This window comes from Vicugna pacos, chromosome 4 (assembly GCF_048564905.1).
Source record: "Vicugna pacos chromosome 4, VicPac4, whole genome shotgun sequence".
Taxonomy (NCBI): domain Eukaryota; kingdom Metazoa; phylum Chordata; class Mammalia; order Artiodactyla; family Camelidae; genus Vicugna; species Vicugna pacos.
This window is the reverse complement of record NC_132990.1, coordinates 76,666,276-76,681,448: the sequence shown is the minus strand read 5'-3', so window position 1 is coordinate 76,681,448 and position 15,173 is coordinate 76,666,276. Positions and strand designations below refer to the sequence as shown.

Below are 15,173 nucleotides of genomic sequence, written 5' to 3'. Positions count from 1 at the left end.
GCGGTCACCAGGGAGCGGCGCGCGCCGATGACGCGCGGCCCTAGCGACGCCGGTCACCAGGGAGCGGCCGCGCTGCACGGTGGCATGGACGCGACCACCGCCCCGCACCGCATCCCCCCGGAAATGCCCCAGTATGGGGAGGCGAACCACGTCTTCGAGATGATGCAGGTGACCCGGGCAGCCCTGTCCTGTCGCGACACAAGGCGGCGGCCGGGGAACCGCTTGTCGCGGTCCGGGTGCGCGCCGGTGACCCCGCATCAGGGAGGGATCACGTTTGTTACCCAGGAGGCCGCCCAAATTGGGGTGTACGACTTCCGTACCGTCGTACCTCAAGGGACCCCTCAATCAGAAGATGCCCCCTGACGCTATCCCGCGGAACCTGGTGGGAGGCCAGGATTTGGTTTGGGCTCCTGGCCAGTCCGCTCCACGGTCTGGTCCCTTCCTTTTCTCAGTTCCCCAATCTGTGAAATGCCAGGTTGCAAGAGGTGGTCTCCAAGGGACTTGTCTAACCCTAACAATTCCCACGCTGTCTGCGGTGTTGGTTTCTCAGCTGGGGAGCGTCTGAGTTGGAGGTGGCATCCCCATCCAATGAGAGGGCGGCCTCCTGAAACAGCAGCCCTGTGGTTTGGACAGCAGCATTTCCCATCTGGCCCTTCCTCCTCGGCCAAGAGTTCAGGGCAGCGTCCAAGCCCTCATCCTGAGTTCCTGACCTTAGGCAAAACCCCACCCTTGCTTGTGCTCCAGATGTCCCCTGGGCATCTCGGGGAAGTAAAGGCTTTCAGGAGCCTGACTGGAAGACCTCTCAGCCATTCAGAGGTTCTGAGGGCCAAAGGGGAGCTGGAGCATTTGTTTGCTCCTCCAGATGTATCCCATCCCCAGAGGCACCTCCTTAGTGATACCTGTGGCCACTTGAGCCTCTGACCTGCACATGTGAGAGGAGAGCTCAGACTCAGAAACCTGCGTCTCCATCCTCCCAGCGAATGTACGCTTCTTTGGAAAGCGTTAACTTTCCACCATCTCTCACACCATCTCTCCAGTGAAATATGACTGATGAAGGATCTTGTCCAGTGGTTTTATTTAGTGGGTGGGCCAGCAAAGGCCCCGAGAAGGGAAGGGACTGGCTGGTGAGATGCACAGTGGGGCCACGACCTCATAGTTCAGCGCTGTTTTTACTGCCCCACTCTTTCCTTGCCCCCAAAGGGTTAAAGCCCCTCCCTGCTTGTCTGTGGTGCTGAAGGATGCTCCTTAGTGCCCCAGCCCAACTCCTCTCAGCTGCCTGGTTCATTTCTGTGCCTTTTGCTTGGAACCATGGAAGCTGCTTTTCCTTGGAATTAAATGGCCAGGCTACCCCAGGACTACTTAGGTATTTAGCTGGTGAATATTCTGTCCCACTCTGGCGAAACACAGGGAGCAGTGACAGCTGTGTCCCCAAGCCCATGTATGCTGGGCACCCACTGTGATTGTGCCAGGCGCTGGGACAAGGGTGAAGCAATACTAGGGGTGCACGGGGACTGCAGGAGCACATGACAAGGTTCAGCTGGTGAGTGTGATCAGGAAGGGATGTTTCCTTTGAGGCCTGAGGGAAAGGTGTTCCAGGCTGAGGGCACAGCATTTGCTAGGGCTCTTGAGGGGGTGAATGGGCACAATGCAGGAGAAGGACCTCCAGCTCCGCCTCCCCCCAGTTGCCTCCCTCCCCAGCAATACCCTCATGCCTCTGCTTGCAGGAACCCAAGCAAATGCCAGCTAGGGTAGGGCACAGGGGAGAGATCAGGCCGCGGGGCTGGTATCCGTAGCGAACCAGGGTGCTGGGCCACCTGAGCCTGGGGCCCTGGGTGTCCATGTAGGTGTTAACCATATGGGTGTCTGCCCTCTGCCCACAGAACATGCTGGAGCAGCTCCTGATCCACCAGCCCAAGGACCCCATCCCGTTCATGATTAATCACTTGCAACGAAACAACGATTATGGTGAGCATTCGAGTGGCCCTCCTCCCCCTCCCCAGCTGTCTCCCTCCCCTCCTCCCAGGAATCTGTGAGGCCCTCTGTCCTTCTGTATCTAAAAGGAGGTCAGAACTGGCTGGGGAATGATTTGACAACTTGGGGAGGTGGGTGATTGAAAAATGCCTTAATTTCTTTCAGAGCACAACTAATAAAAATTCTCTTGCCAAGTTATTAAAATGAAAACCTCCGAATGGCCCACGGAATCAATTATTCATGCTTTGGCATGCCCCAGCTGATGTCGCCTGTTGGGTTTAAGCTCTGTGATCACTCCACTTGTCAGGTGTAAGTGTGGTTTCTGGTCTACCTAGACAGACAGCACCGGTTTTCCTGATGGTCTCATTATTGGCGCCCGTTAATGAGTTCCAGAGCTCCCCCAGCCTCACCCGGGCGGGCGCGAGTTGGACCCAAGGCCGGAACGCCGAGCGGGGAGGAGGGAGAGGAGGCGCTCCATCCCATGGTCGATTTGCCAAGTGGAGGATCGTTGCCATCCTGTGCGAGCTGTCAGGGAGACCGGTGTCCTGGAGCTTTGATGTTTCTTTCATTGGTGCATTAGCCGCTTTGAAGGAGCTACCAGCGCACCAGTGAAATGAGCGCGCAGTGCCACTGAGAAGGACGGAGGCCTGAGATGCCCCGTGGTGGGGTTCAGAGGCCTAAGATGAGAAAGATTGCTAAGTAGTTAAAAAAAAAAATGGTCAGAGGGAGGAGACTCCAAGCCTGCAGGTTTGCCAGGCACACCTGGCCTCTGCAGCGTGGCCGGCCCACAGGTCCTGAGCAGGGTCAGCGGGTCAGAGCGAGGGGCTGTTTCACAGACCTAGGCAGGGTGGTTCAGCGTGGCTCACAGGGTCCCCGCAGTGCCCTATTCTGAGCCTCTAGTGAGGCAGAGTGGAGAACTGACATTGACTGTGAGCCTGGGTGCCCCAGGTAGCGATCAGCTGGGATGATGGGGGTGGGGGGATCCACTTCACCCCACAGAGACTCTTCTTTTTTTTTTTTTAATTTAAATTGTTTTTAGTAAAAAAAAATTTTTAAATGGAGGTACTGGGGATTGAACCCAGGACCTTGTGCATGCTAAGCACGCACTCCACCACTGAGCTAGGTCTGTCCCTCCCCCACCCCTTTTTTTATGAAGGCAGAATGCCTGAGTTCTTTATTTTTTACATTTAATTTTCTTCCTTCCTCCTTTCCTCCCTTCTTTCCTTCCTCCCTTCCTTCCTTCCTTCCTTCCTTTCTTTGTAGTCCTTATTCTCTGGTTCTCTGGTTGGGGCGAGATGGAGGCTCACCTGCTCCGCAGGGTGAGAAGCCACCTTGCTTCCTGGTGGTCCTGCTGCAGACCTCAGCTCCCTGCCCAGGCCTCACCCAGTGGCCCCACAGGCCGGAGGAAGCCGATTCTGCAGTCCCTACCCCTACCCCGAGGCCGTTTGGGTCTCCGTGTGGCTGAGCTCTGTTACTCCAGGGCTGCTGGGAGCATTTCTGCCGCCGTTCCCCTCTCACAGCCACTACCAAATCAATAAAGCAAAGTCAAAGTAACGTAAAAGTGAGAGGCAAAATAAAGGTAAAATAAAAGTGAAGTGGAACTCAAAGAGCAAAGCAAAGGCAGGAGAGCAGGAAGGTGCGTTCAGGGAGGCGTCCCCTCCCAGCCCAGCAGCCCTCAGCGCAGCGGGCTCCGTTCTCCTGGTAAAGTGTGAAGAAACGGAGAGATCATTGCTGTCTCTCGGCCTCAGTTTTTTCATTTGTAAAATGGGCAGATTTGGTAGCTGAGGTGCGGGTGGTGATGCCCTGGCCTGGTCCCTGGCGAGTAGGGAAGAGGTGGCCAGGTCCCAGTGCTCCCGCAGGGCTCCAGGCGGTGCCGAGGCGAGCTGCCGCTTGTGGAAAGCCTAACGAGAGTTTCCTGAACTAGAGCAGTGCTTGACAGTAATGTAGCCGGGCGAGCCCTGAGTGGGTGGTGGTGGCGCTTCCTGCTGCTTTTTTCTCTTTTTTTCCTTCTTTTTAATTTCTTGTTTGGCACTTCACACTTCCAGTTTGAAAAATTCTGTTTAAGGGTGCATGTGGGGTCTTAAACTGCGAACCTCAAAGCTTAGCTGGTCTCTCCTGGAATAGCAAGAGCCTGAAATTGGAGTCAGTCTCTGCCTTAACATTTTATCCCTGCTCCTCTGTGTGCCGATGGAGTTTTCCCTGTCAGACGGCCCACTGCACCCGAAGTTTTACGTTCCAACGTCATGTCTTTGTTTTAGACGCAAGGCAGCCGACGTTAGCTGGACGGTCATCTTGGGCGCCTCCTCCTTGCCCCTTTCACCACCTCCTTCCGCCCTCCTCAGCACCCCTTTCCAGTCATTCCTGGGCCTGGCTTTCCAAGGCTGCCCTCCATGGAGCCCTTTCTCCTTTGTCCACATTCCTCCTGCTCTGTTGCCCTCTAGCAGCTTAAGAATTCAGCCCCTCTTTGTTAGCTCGAGCTGGGGGCCGGCCTCCCATCTGTCCTCCCCCGTAGCTGGAGTCAAGGCTTCTGGCCAGACCCTCTCTCGGGCATTCGAGTCATTGAATCCCAGTGCCCACTGTTGTGAGGGGTTGATTTGTTCCCCCAGCCTCCCACCCCCATCCCCAGGCGTGGGGTTGCCAGCTCTGGAGGATGCTGGCTCCTCTTTGCCCTTTGGCTCAAGTCCCAGCCCAGAGAGGGGACGTCTCTGGGTTTCCCTCCTGCGCCCAGTCCTCCACCTATAAGTGAGGCAAAAACCTGGGAGAGGGAGTGGAGAAGACCATGCTCCTGGGATTTCTCTAGGAGTCGGGAAAGCTAGAAAGAGTGTATCCCAACCTTGGTGGTTGGAGAAGAGGACAGGAGAGGTCTCCTGGCACCCAGCAAGCACTTCTGCTGCCCCTCCCTCCCGTGTGCAGTGGCCTGTGTTAACTGAAGCCGGGTTCTCCACCCCCTGCTCACAGGGCATGGGTGTCGGGTGGGTCGGGGTTCGCTGGGATACGCGGTGGCAGGGCCGGCGGCTAGTGCAGAGGGAGCGAAGGCTCTGGGCCCCTCCCTGTAAGTGTGCACGGGAGGGAATGAGCCACCAGCACACGGGCTGGCAGCCCCTTCGCTGCGAAAAAAGCAGATTTAGTACAAAGCGAGCGTTTACAGTAGCCCTGGGCAATATTAAAGCAGGCGATGGTGTATATAATGGTATGTTTCGTTTTTTATCAAACGTTTGTCCAAGAAAGCTGTGTATTAGAGTTCCAATACCTAAGGGTTTTCTTGTGAATTTTAAATCATGCTCCTAGTTAAACCTCAAAAGGATCTGTGGATGGAAAGGTTTTTTGATTTCCTTTGAAGTGTGTTGAAGAAGTTGATTACTCTTGGCAGTCAAGCAGCCTTTTATGACACTGTTTATAAATAATTACTCATGAGCAGGGCTGGAATTTCAAGGTGTTAGATTTTAAGAAACTGAAATTAATCACAGAAATGTGTGCAAGAAATTAGGTGGGGAGAAAGGCCGAGGATGTTCCCCTTTTAAAGTGTTTTCCTAGATGTGTACAATTTGGGTGCCACTCACAGGAGCCTGGGAGGGGAGGGTTTCCCCGGCAGCCTCGGCGCCTCATCACTTTGTCAAAATGAACGTGTGATTTGGGAGTCAACTCATTTCCCCAAATGCTCTTGTCCCGGTGCCTCTCGCTTCTCAGTCCTGCAGGCCCTGAGCCCTGCTGGCTCTGGCCCAAGTTCTAGGGAGCTTCAGTGGAGGCCTGTGCTTAGAGCCCTGGGTAGGCAGCAGGGGTGATGGGCGTCACGCAGCACGCCTCTCCCGCCTTGACCTCCCTCCTTGCTGCTCTAACGCTGCCCCTCCCCTAAACCTTCCATGGCACCCCAGCTCCACCCTCCGACCAGGTGTCCCCAAAGCCACCTCATTTCCAGACTCATCCTATAAGCAGTATTTTCTACCTGCTGTGGCTTCTCTCGTCTGGGTTGGAGGGCCTGGAAGGCCCTGCCCAGCTTACAAGGCCAGAGCGGGGAGTGGGCTGCCCTGGCTCCCACCCCAGAAGCTGAAAATGCCTCGTCCTCCCTGGGCCTCTGTCCTGAGCTTCAATGGTCATTTGAGCCCAGACTCTGGACAAGGTCTGGGAGGCACCTGCAGAGCCTGGCTCCTGGGTGGCAGTGGCTGTGTGGCTGGTGGGGCAGCCCCATGACCCACCGATGTGAACAGCATTCCGGGCACAGGCTGCAGTGTCTGGTGCCCGGGACAGCAGTGCTGGTTCCCCCACACCACTTGGTGGCCTCGCTTGGGGCACTGTTCCTGGCAGGGGTGCCCGGGCCCGGCTCCTGCCTGTGCAGGATTCTCTGCACCACACTGGCCTTTGAATAACCCCTTTCTCTCCTCGACTCAGCCACATCTGGTTCCTGCAGCTTACACCCAAGAATGCCAACTGGCAGGAGGTGCCTTTGTAAGGAGGTAGTAATGGTAGTGACAAAGGTGACCAAACACCCAGTGGCCGCAGAGAGGGAGACAGCCGAGGAGGAGGCGGCTGCCGCAGGTCCTGCTCTGTGCACGGCTCCTCGCAGTTCTGGCTGCAGAAAAGGAAGATGAGACTTGTCCCTGCCCCCAGGGAGCCTGTGGGGACAGCGGTGCCCCACTCAGCTGCTCAGCAGGGGGACAGAACTCACCAAGGCGGCAGCAGCAGGCCGCTTAATCAGGAGTGGGAGCAAGAATCCTTGCTGGGATGGGGGGCGCTGGGTGGGTGGGGGGAGGAAGACATTCCTGATGGGGGGAATGACAAGTGACGAGGCAGGAACGTGGGGAGAACGTCGTCAGGAAGAACGAGGAGGTCCAGGACCCAGGCAGAGGGTTGCTCAGGGCTCCCGGGCGAGGCGAGGCTGTATGGATTCTCAGGACACACCCCAGCCTTCTGCTGAGGTCGGGTCCCTCCGGTCCAAAAGGACTCACAGGATCACGAGCCACTTGGCCAGGAGACTCCTGGAAGCTGAGTCCACTGTACTGAGGAGGGCAGGAAGCATGCCAGCCAAGCAAGACTTGGAGAGAAAAGTATGTGCTGGGGTCTGCCAAGCTGGAACCAGCAGCGTGAAGGTGCGCCTGGTGCCGCCTCGACCAGGACCCTCCTGCCCCATACCCCCGATTCACCTCAGCACCCCCAGGAAAGGCTTTGGGCTTCCAAGACACAAGGTACCTACATTTCACATCAGTGGGCGATGGACTAGCTTTACAAACGTATAGAAACACGGGCAGTGATGGTGTTGTAAAGCGGTCCACGGGGGACACGTAAAAACCCAGTAGCAGCGGAAAGCCGGGATGAGCATCTGACACGGGTCATGTTCTGGAGGAGAGAGCAGTTCCCTCGTGGAGTCTGGAGCCGAGGACAGCCCTCCCTGCCAGTGCTCATCCAATGCCATGACCTCACTGACCTGGCCGGGGGGCTGCGGTCCATCTTGCTTTTCTCGGCAGCATTCAGCCCAGTGCTGAGCTCGGAGGAGGCGCTCAGTGAGTATTTGTGGAATCAGTGAATTATCTTGAACCAACCTTCCATGTTTTCCCTGAAGATGAGAAGGTGCTGTGAATGTGGGCAAAAGTCCATTTAAAAACCCAAGCAGCTTGTCTGGGCATAGGTGTGCTGATCATTAAATTGTGGGCCAAACGGACACTCTTGCTCCTACTCCCTGTCCCCAAACTAGAAGACCTTCTGTGGACGAGGCTCCCCCTTGCCCCGGCAGCCAGACAGGAGCGGCCGCATGTGGAGTTCAGAGGCCCAAGTGAGCTGGAGCGCGCCTCTGTTCATCCGCGCCCTGGGTGGGGGCCGGGCCGGCGGGCAGTGGTAGAGGGCTGGCTCCGCCACCTCTGTGCTGTCTGTGCTGGGCCCCTCGCCCCCCACAGTTAGGGGAAGGGGTGACCTAGTCAAGGTGACCCTCAGGGAGGAGCCAGCATGGATTCGCCTGTCCAGACACCACATTCTGCTTCCTAAGATTTGACCCAAGCGCACGCCTTCCAGCGCTCTTCTTAAGATGCTGGTTTTTTCTTTTCCTGTGGCCAGCACCTACTTAATAGTCTGCTGGTGGCTTTAGGAATTCTGCAGCCAAGACCCTTCCCGAGCCAGGAGTCTCGCACCAAAGCCAAACCCAGCTGTTTCCATCTGCATAGAAATGCCCCATTTGGAAACAGACTTTTCCATCTGGGGTTTTATAAATCTGCCCTGGGCACTCCAGGCTTTCCCCCATTATTTCCCTCTGTAAAATGATGGGGAATACAATTTGCTAAATAAAAAGGCATAAATACTTAAAAAAAAATTTGAAGGTCGATTTACATAAAATACAACTTTATTTGAAAGCATGTCCCTGAGACAGAGTCCCTGTTTAAAATGCTTTATGGTGTTTGAAATGCCAATTGTTCTTGATATTTATCAGTTTGGCAAACAATTTACCATGTCCATGTCCCCTTGGAGACAGAAAAGTAAACCATCTCAGTGATCACTTACCTCTCTAAACACAGAGAGTATGTTCTATGGCGAGAGCATCTTGGAGCCGGTGGGTTGCAAACGACCGCGTCACTCCCAGAAAATGAAATCCGGGGGAAAGAAGTAAATGCACCCAGAGCCCCGCAGGCGTGGGAGGTTGCTCTGTCATGCCGAACGGTGACATTCAAATCTCTTTATCCCACAGTGCCGAAGATCGTAATATTAGGTCCACCCGCCTCGGGGAAAACCACTATAGTAAGTGTATCATATTAAGTGTTGAAATACGGTAATGCCTCATTTATCCTGCAGAGCTGGAATGAGACTGCACCTCAGTGAATTTTCAGTGGAACTGAGCTCTTCATCTTTTCTTTCTCCACCTTAACTTACTTTCTTATTACAAGAGGCAACATGTGTTCATCATAGAAAACCTGCAGAACACAAAACCCAAAAGTACAGGTCCCCAGCCATCCAGAGAGAAGCATTCTTTTACCATTTGGGGTAAACCTTCTAGGCTTTTCTCGTGGCTACATGCACCCTGACCCTGCACACCCTTTGTGTCCTCAGGACCTGTCTGTAGAAGTAGAGGCTCTGAGTCAGACAACAGACACGTTCCAAAGGCTTCTGATATGGACTCTGCAGATTCGCTCATAACATTTCCATTATGAAATGTTTCAGCCCATCAGAAAAGCCAAGAACCTACACCGTAGATACTCGTGTGCCCAACTCCCAGGTTTTACAGGAATTTATCATTGGGCCATGTTTGCTTTGGTGATTTCCTCTCCGTTTCAAAGACAGCACAGCTTTAAAGATGCAGCGGACACCTCGTCCCCCTTCACTCACTCTGGTCTCTCTCCTTGGAGGTGACCCCCGTCCTGAAGCCGGTGGGCTTCATCCCTGTAGGGTTTTCATCTTTAAGCTCCTTTTTTTTAAGTGCCAAAAGCTTGTTCAGATTATAATCGTCTGAGATGAACTCTGTCTTTTAAAAGCCAGGTTAGAGAGCATCAGCTAACACTAGTGAGCCCTTCCTTGATGACGGTGTCATCGCTGTGAGCCCTCCTTCTGGGCCCCAATGAGCTGGCACCTGGCTTTATTCTGAGAAGGAATTAAGATGGCCGGTCCTGACACCAGACTGCCTGCATCTGCCGTGCTTTTGGAGCTAGTATTGCCAGCTGTTCCATTTACCTGTCACCTGTCTGTCCATCCACTCATCCCTCTGTCCATCTGTCTGTCTGTCTATTGCTCTGTAGTTTTTCGACTTTGTTCTCTGGGATCAGGTGGCCCCCGACCCCTGCAAGCCACCCGCCCTGGCGTTGTTTCAGTGTTAGAGCCCAGGGGCTCCCGGGCCTGGCGGTCACGAGGACTAGCTGCTGTTTTGGCTGCAAGCCTTTTGGTGACTTCGCTGTCCCTCCCCTGTCTGCTGTGTGGCAAACACAGGCTCTAATCTTACAACATGATGATCTACAGTGAAATCCACACAGCGAGCGCTCACGGGCTCTGTCCTGTATTGTTGCTGACATCCCCCAGCCCGAGGAGCAGGGAGAATTCAGGTTCATACCTGCCCCAGGGGACCTTCAGGGCCTTCTGAAGCAACTCTATGCTGAAACGGTCATCACTATAATCTTGGTATTAAGAACATTTTATTGCACGATTGTTCCTCAAAATGTGTTCTTCCCTGGTAGAGGGTAGCTAGTGGCCGTCAGTGAACTATAAACGCTCACTCGGCCGGGATGTGTCCTCTCCCAGTCTTCAGGAAAAGATGGACATTGAGTTTGCGTTGTGACCCAAGGTCGGGTCTGGTCCCCGTGTTTCTTGCTTTAAACCTTTCTTGAGTTAAAAACTCATGGTCCACAGAGCTTGAAAAGGCTTGCCGAGGGCAGTGAAGTGCAGGTTTTCCAGGCGCACTTAGAGTCAGTGGCTGGTTGAGGAGGAGAAGGCAGACAGGCAGAGTCCTGAGGCCGGGAGGGGCCCTGTGGGTTTGTCTCCCTTGGTGCCTCTTTCCAGCCAGAAACAACCGTGCTTCCCTATGGTCCCTGCTTCCTTGTAGAATTTGAAAGGCCCTGGGCATTTTAATGGAGAGCTCTTAATTACCGCTTTCACTGAAATGTTCTTTTCCTCTCTCCTTTCTTCAGGCCATGTGGCTTTGCAAACATCTGAATAGCAATCTTCTCAGCGTGGCGAACTTGATGGCAAAAGAATTTTCCTCTCTGGCTGCAGATGCCAGGAGGCATTATCAGAAATTCAAGGTAGGACTGGTCCTGGGGTGCAGGAGGGGTGAGAGCTCCCGAGTCTCCCCATCACCTGCCCCACCTGCTTCCCATTTCCTTTTGGATTAAGACAGAGAAAGCCCTGGGGGGAAATGAGGTACAGGCAGGACGGGACAGAAGGAAGGAGAGAATTCTTAAACAGGGCGCAGACCCTGGTGGGTACCAGGAAGAGGGGTTTGTGGTGGGAAAGCGTCATTGACAGTGGGGGTGGCGGGGGCTCCAGCCCACAGGTGATGCACCTGCCAGCTGACACCAGGATGTGCAAGCCTGAGCGGGCTGCGGGTTAGAGGGCAGCGGTCCAGCTCTCTCCAGGGTGGGAAGACCCTGTGTGCTGCAGCTCAGGGGCATTTCCTTCTGCCCCCTGGGCGCCCGAACCGGGGGGCAGCCCCCCACCCACTCTGTCCCTCTTGCACACATCTGTGGGGGCACCCTGGGAGGCCGGGTGTCTGTTGCTAAAGTCCTACCAATACTGTATTTGAAAGACATTTTTAAAACGGACACGTAGGGCTTGATCGTGTTGGTCCTCTTAAACACAAATGTCAAAATACCTTTCCAGATCCCCTTTGGGGATGAACAGACGTCGTAGTCCCTCAGGGCTGCTGGAACAGACTGGGTGGCTTGGAAACAGAGTTTATCTCACAGTTCTAGAGGCTGGGAAGTCCAAGACTGTGGAGCCCACAGATTCTGTGTTGGGTGACAGCCATCTTCTCCCTGGGCCTCACACGACGGAGGGGACAAGGGTGCTCTGGGGCCTCTTTCATAAGGGACTGATCTTACTCATGAGGCTCTGGCTCTGTCCTCATGACCTAATCATTTCCCGAAGGCCTCCCTCCTGGCACCGTCACCCTGAGCTCTGGGGGGCAGGCATTCAGACCAGAGCAGCAGGGGATGCCCCTTCAGGAGCTCTTCCCTGACACCCAGGCTTTCCTTGTGCACGAGGGGAGGCAGCCAAGACCAGCAGGATCCTGGGGTATGCTGAGCACTGAGCTCAGTGTTGGCACTTTCCAGGCCTGCCCTCCACACCTCACTGTCTCCATGCAAGGTGTGGTATTACTTGTCAAGGTTAAGTAACTGCCAGGGCCGGGGCAGGACTCAGGCCTGTGGCCATGCTAAGCGTGGCCTCATCCGGGGCTGCCCAGGGCTCTGCCCGCCCATCGGGGTGAAATCCCCGGGTCTCCCACCAGGCTTCGCAGAGGCCTGGTTGCTGTCAGTCTTTATCTTCATTCATCTGGCAGGGTCTCTACCACATGGCCGTGTGGTCGCTGTTTCACCAAGAACCTAGAAGGAAGTTTCCAGGCCTTGCGGGCTGCCAGTGACTGATGGGAGGTGGGACAACTCTTGAGCAGCCCTTGGTGGCAAGTAGCTGAGGTCCACCTGGGCTGCCCAGGGCAGAAAAGGGGATCTGAAGGGGCGCACAGTGACTCCTGGGACCCTGGTGGAGGGGCACCCACTGCTTTGGCTCTGTGGCCGGGAGCTGGGTGGCTCCCTCTGCCCCACTGCCCACTGAGGCCACTTATCTCCTTTCTCTCTGGTTCTCGCTTCCTGTTGTCTTCTGCCTTCCTTGGCTACCACCCTGGTCCCACTTCCTGTGTCTTCAGTTCAAGCCACCTACAGAGGCAGCTCTGAGGCCAAATTTTCAGAAGAGTGATCTGCGTGGGCCAGGTGGTCTGGTGTCCCCAGGGCCGGGTCAGCCCTGGTGAGGGGTGTGCGGAGTGGGCTTGGCAAGGCCACGGGCCATGGCCATGGCCGGGAGGGCCCGGGTGGGGTGAGGGCAGTTCCTGGAGATGTGGGGTGTGACTTAGGCAAACTCCCAGCCTCAAGTTTGCTGATAATAACAATTTCATGGAAAAGAAGGAAAACCTCATTCATCAGGGTCAGCCCCCTCCACCCTCCAAATGGTGAACCAGCTCTACAACTGCTTAATCCAGAGCGCTTCCTGACCCCACGTTGCCCAGCTGGCACTCTCAGTGGGGGGGAGTGACGCCCCCGCCCCACTGCTCCCGCCACCTCGCAGGAGTCCAAGTGTACGGTTGTGGTTTGGGGGATCCCAGTTTCGGGGGTAGGAGTCTGGTTTTAGAAAGAAAGTGGTTATCTCACTTCTGCAGAAGATAAGCTTCTCAGGGTGGGGGAGGCAGGCTTATTTCTAGGATAAAGATGCTTTTATTAGGTTTATAAAATTCAGCAGAGAGGAGGGGGTTTAGGGAAATTCCTCCTGGGTTTCATTACACTAATTATCAGCGTATTTCAGACCACATCGCAGTGCTTTCAAGGGTATCTTGTTGGGGTTCTTTGGTTCGGAAGCACGGGTGGAGGGAAGATGAAAGGCTGGGACGTCAGGACTGATCAAGGAGTAAAAGGTCCTGAAGAGCGGAGACGGGTGCGCGGCCTTGCCGTGGAGGCGGCCGCCCGGGGCCGCCCGTTCCGTGCTGTCTTTAAAGCATCTGCTGATTCGGGGCTTTATAGCTCTTCTTGCAAGTAGCACTAACACCTTCAAATGCGTAATGTTCTCCCGTTAATCTCGGCTCCGTCCTCCAGAATTCTCTTACATAGCTGGTATTGACCTAGACGTCTCCATTTTAGGAATTTCCAGAAGGTTTCTGAAATCCTCCCTAGTCACCTCCTGTATGCCAAGCACCATCCAGTGCCGGGGAGACCCCGAGATGAGGTCCTTCTCCTTGCCCTGGGAGATTCCAGCCAGTGCGGGAGACCGAGGGTCCCCAGCCCAGGACGCAGGGCCAGGAAGCCCTCATGCCAGCGGTGGCTTGGTTGACTCATTCATTCACTCAGTAAGTGTTCTCTGAGCACCTCTAAGCCCCAGGCATGGCTCTGGGCTGGGAAGAGCGTACAGATTGCAAGATTAAGGGGCCCTGTGGAGCCATCACCATGGTCATGCTAAACAAAGCTTTCCTAAAGGGCTCATGCTGTGGAAGAACCCAGAATCTGGCAGCGGGCCACAAAACCCACGTGGGCAGGCATCACCTGAGGATGCTGGGGTTCAAGGCAACCAGGGATGGGAAACAGCTTTTCTGTTGGTTTGTTTCTAGCTTTATTATAAGATATTGTAAAGATGTTCAGAAGCAGTGAGAAAAGTAAAAGAACCATCGTGGACCCATCACCTGGCTTCAGCCAGAATCAACCCATGGCCGTCTAGCTGCGTGTATACACCCCATCTCCCCTGCTACTGGGTTATTTGAAAGCAAACCCACACAGCATTTCATTTCATCCATGGATGTTCTAGTCTCTAACTGCTGAGAAGCCGAGAGTACAATGGTCGGACCATATGTAAAAGTAGAGAAAAGGCCCACAGCCTGTGGTGACCAGCCCAGGAAGCCGGCGGGCTGTAAGTCAGACGTGGAAAAGTCGGACATCCACCTCTTATTTAGTCCAGGAGGCCTGACCCCTGTAACAATCAGTCCCAATGGCCAGGGTTTGATTAATATTAAACTGCCAGCTTCCGTAATCTTTGTCCCCACTTCCAACCTATTGCCAGAGAAGGCCAAATATGCTCCCCTAAGCAAGCCCATAGGACGCCCTGCTTCTGGCGGGCCGCCTCCGGCTCCCTCACGCCCGCAGCCTCCACCAGGCACACCCGCGGCCTCCTTTTCCTCTGCAGAGCTGTCCTGCTCCTCCACCTGCCTTTGAGTCTCTGCCAAATGCAGGTGATGGCGGCCGGCTCCCTCACTAGAACCACCTCTGACTCGGTAAGCTTTGCTTTCCTCATTTGGTTGGTCTTTGCTTCTTTCCACTCCCTAAAAGGTAAAGGAACTTTTTGATTAAACACATACACACACTGTCCTGCTTAGAAAACTTATCAATATTTCTCCAGTGTCCGGTCAGGATTAAACTGTACCTGGGGGGGCAGGCGGCTCGCGGTCCTCAGCTCCTCGGCCCCTCGGCCGGCCCCAGGGCACTCGGTGTGAGCACCTCCCTTCTCTCCCCACTCTGGCCCCGCGGATGTTTCTCGTCCAAGCCGACCAAGGCCACCTTTGCGCTCTGTTGCGTCTCTTTATTTAGTTGAATTCATCTGCTCTGTCAAGTCCATTCTCCTCATCTATTTTCTCTGGTCCAGTCTCTAAGCCTGCCACCTGAGTCACAATCACAAACACCACAAAAAGGCTCGGGTGAAGTGGGCCCTGGGGTCCGGGAGGGAGCAAGTGAGGCCAGCAGGAGCCCCCGGGTGCTGGATGCCAGGCGGTGCCCTTTCAGGTGCTGCTCCAGCACTTGCACAAACCTGAACACGAGCCCAGCCTTCGACTTGGGCCCAGGGCTCCTGGAAAGCCTCGGCCCAGTCCAGGCCCCTCTGGAGGTTCGGGAAATCAGGGGGGTCAAGACCAAGTCCTGTTGGTTTTTAATCACACAGGAGGTGATGAAGGTGAAGAGGCTCGCTGGGAGAAGGATCTTTTCCAGCAGGAGCTGGATGTGGTTGCTCTAGAGTTTTAGATTTCTACTCAAAAAAAAAAAAAAAAAGGAAAGAAA

At 54.8% G+C, this 15,173-nt stretch overlaps 1 protein-coding gene across 4 annotated transcripts in view; it reads left to right on the top strand.

The window, feature by feature from the left end:
- Positions 1–15,173, top strand: part of AK8 (adenylate kinase 8) — a 121,091-nt gene that overhangs the window by 3,943 nt on the left and 101,975 nt on the right. For 2 of the 4 annotated variants that reach the window (XM_072960362.1, XM_072960363.1), the window contains exons 2-4: positions 1,881–1,965; positions 8,639–8,688; positions 10,563–10,676. In XM_072960362.1, the coding sequence (XP_072816463.1) occupies positions 1,881–1,965; positions 8,639–8,688; positions 10,563–10,676 (249 nt within the window). Of the gene's footprint in view, positions 169–1,877; positions 1,966–8,638; positions 8,689–10,562; positions 10,677–15,173 lie in introns of those variants that run through there. The other 2 variants (XM_006216597.3, XM_072960364.1) reach the window with 2 other exon arrangements.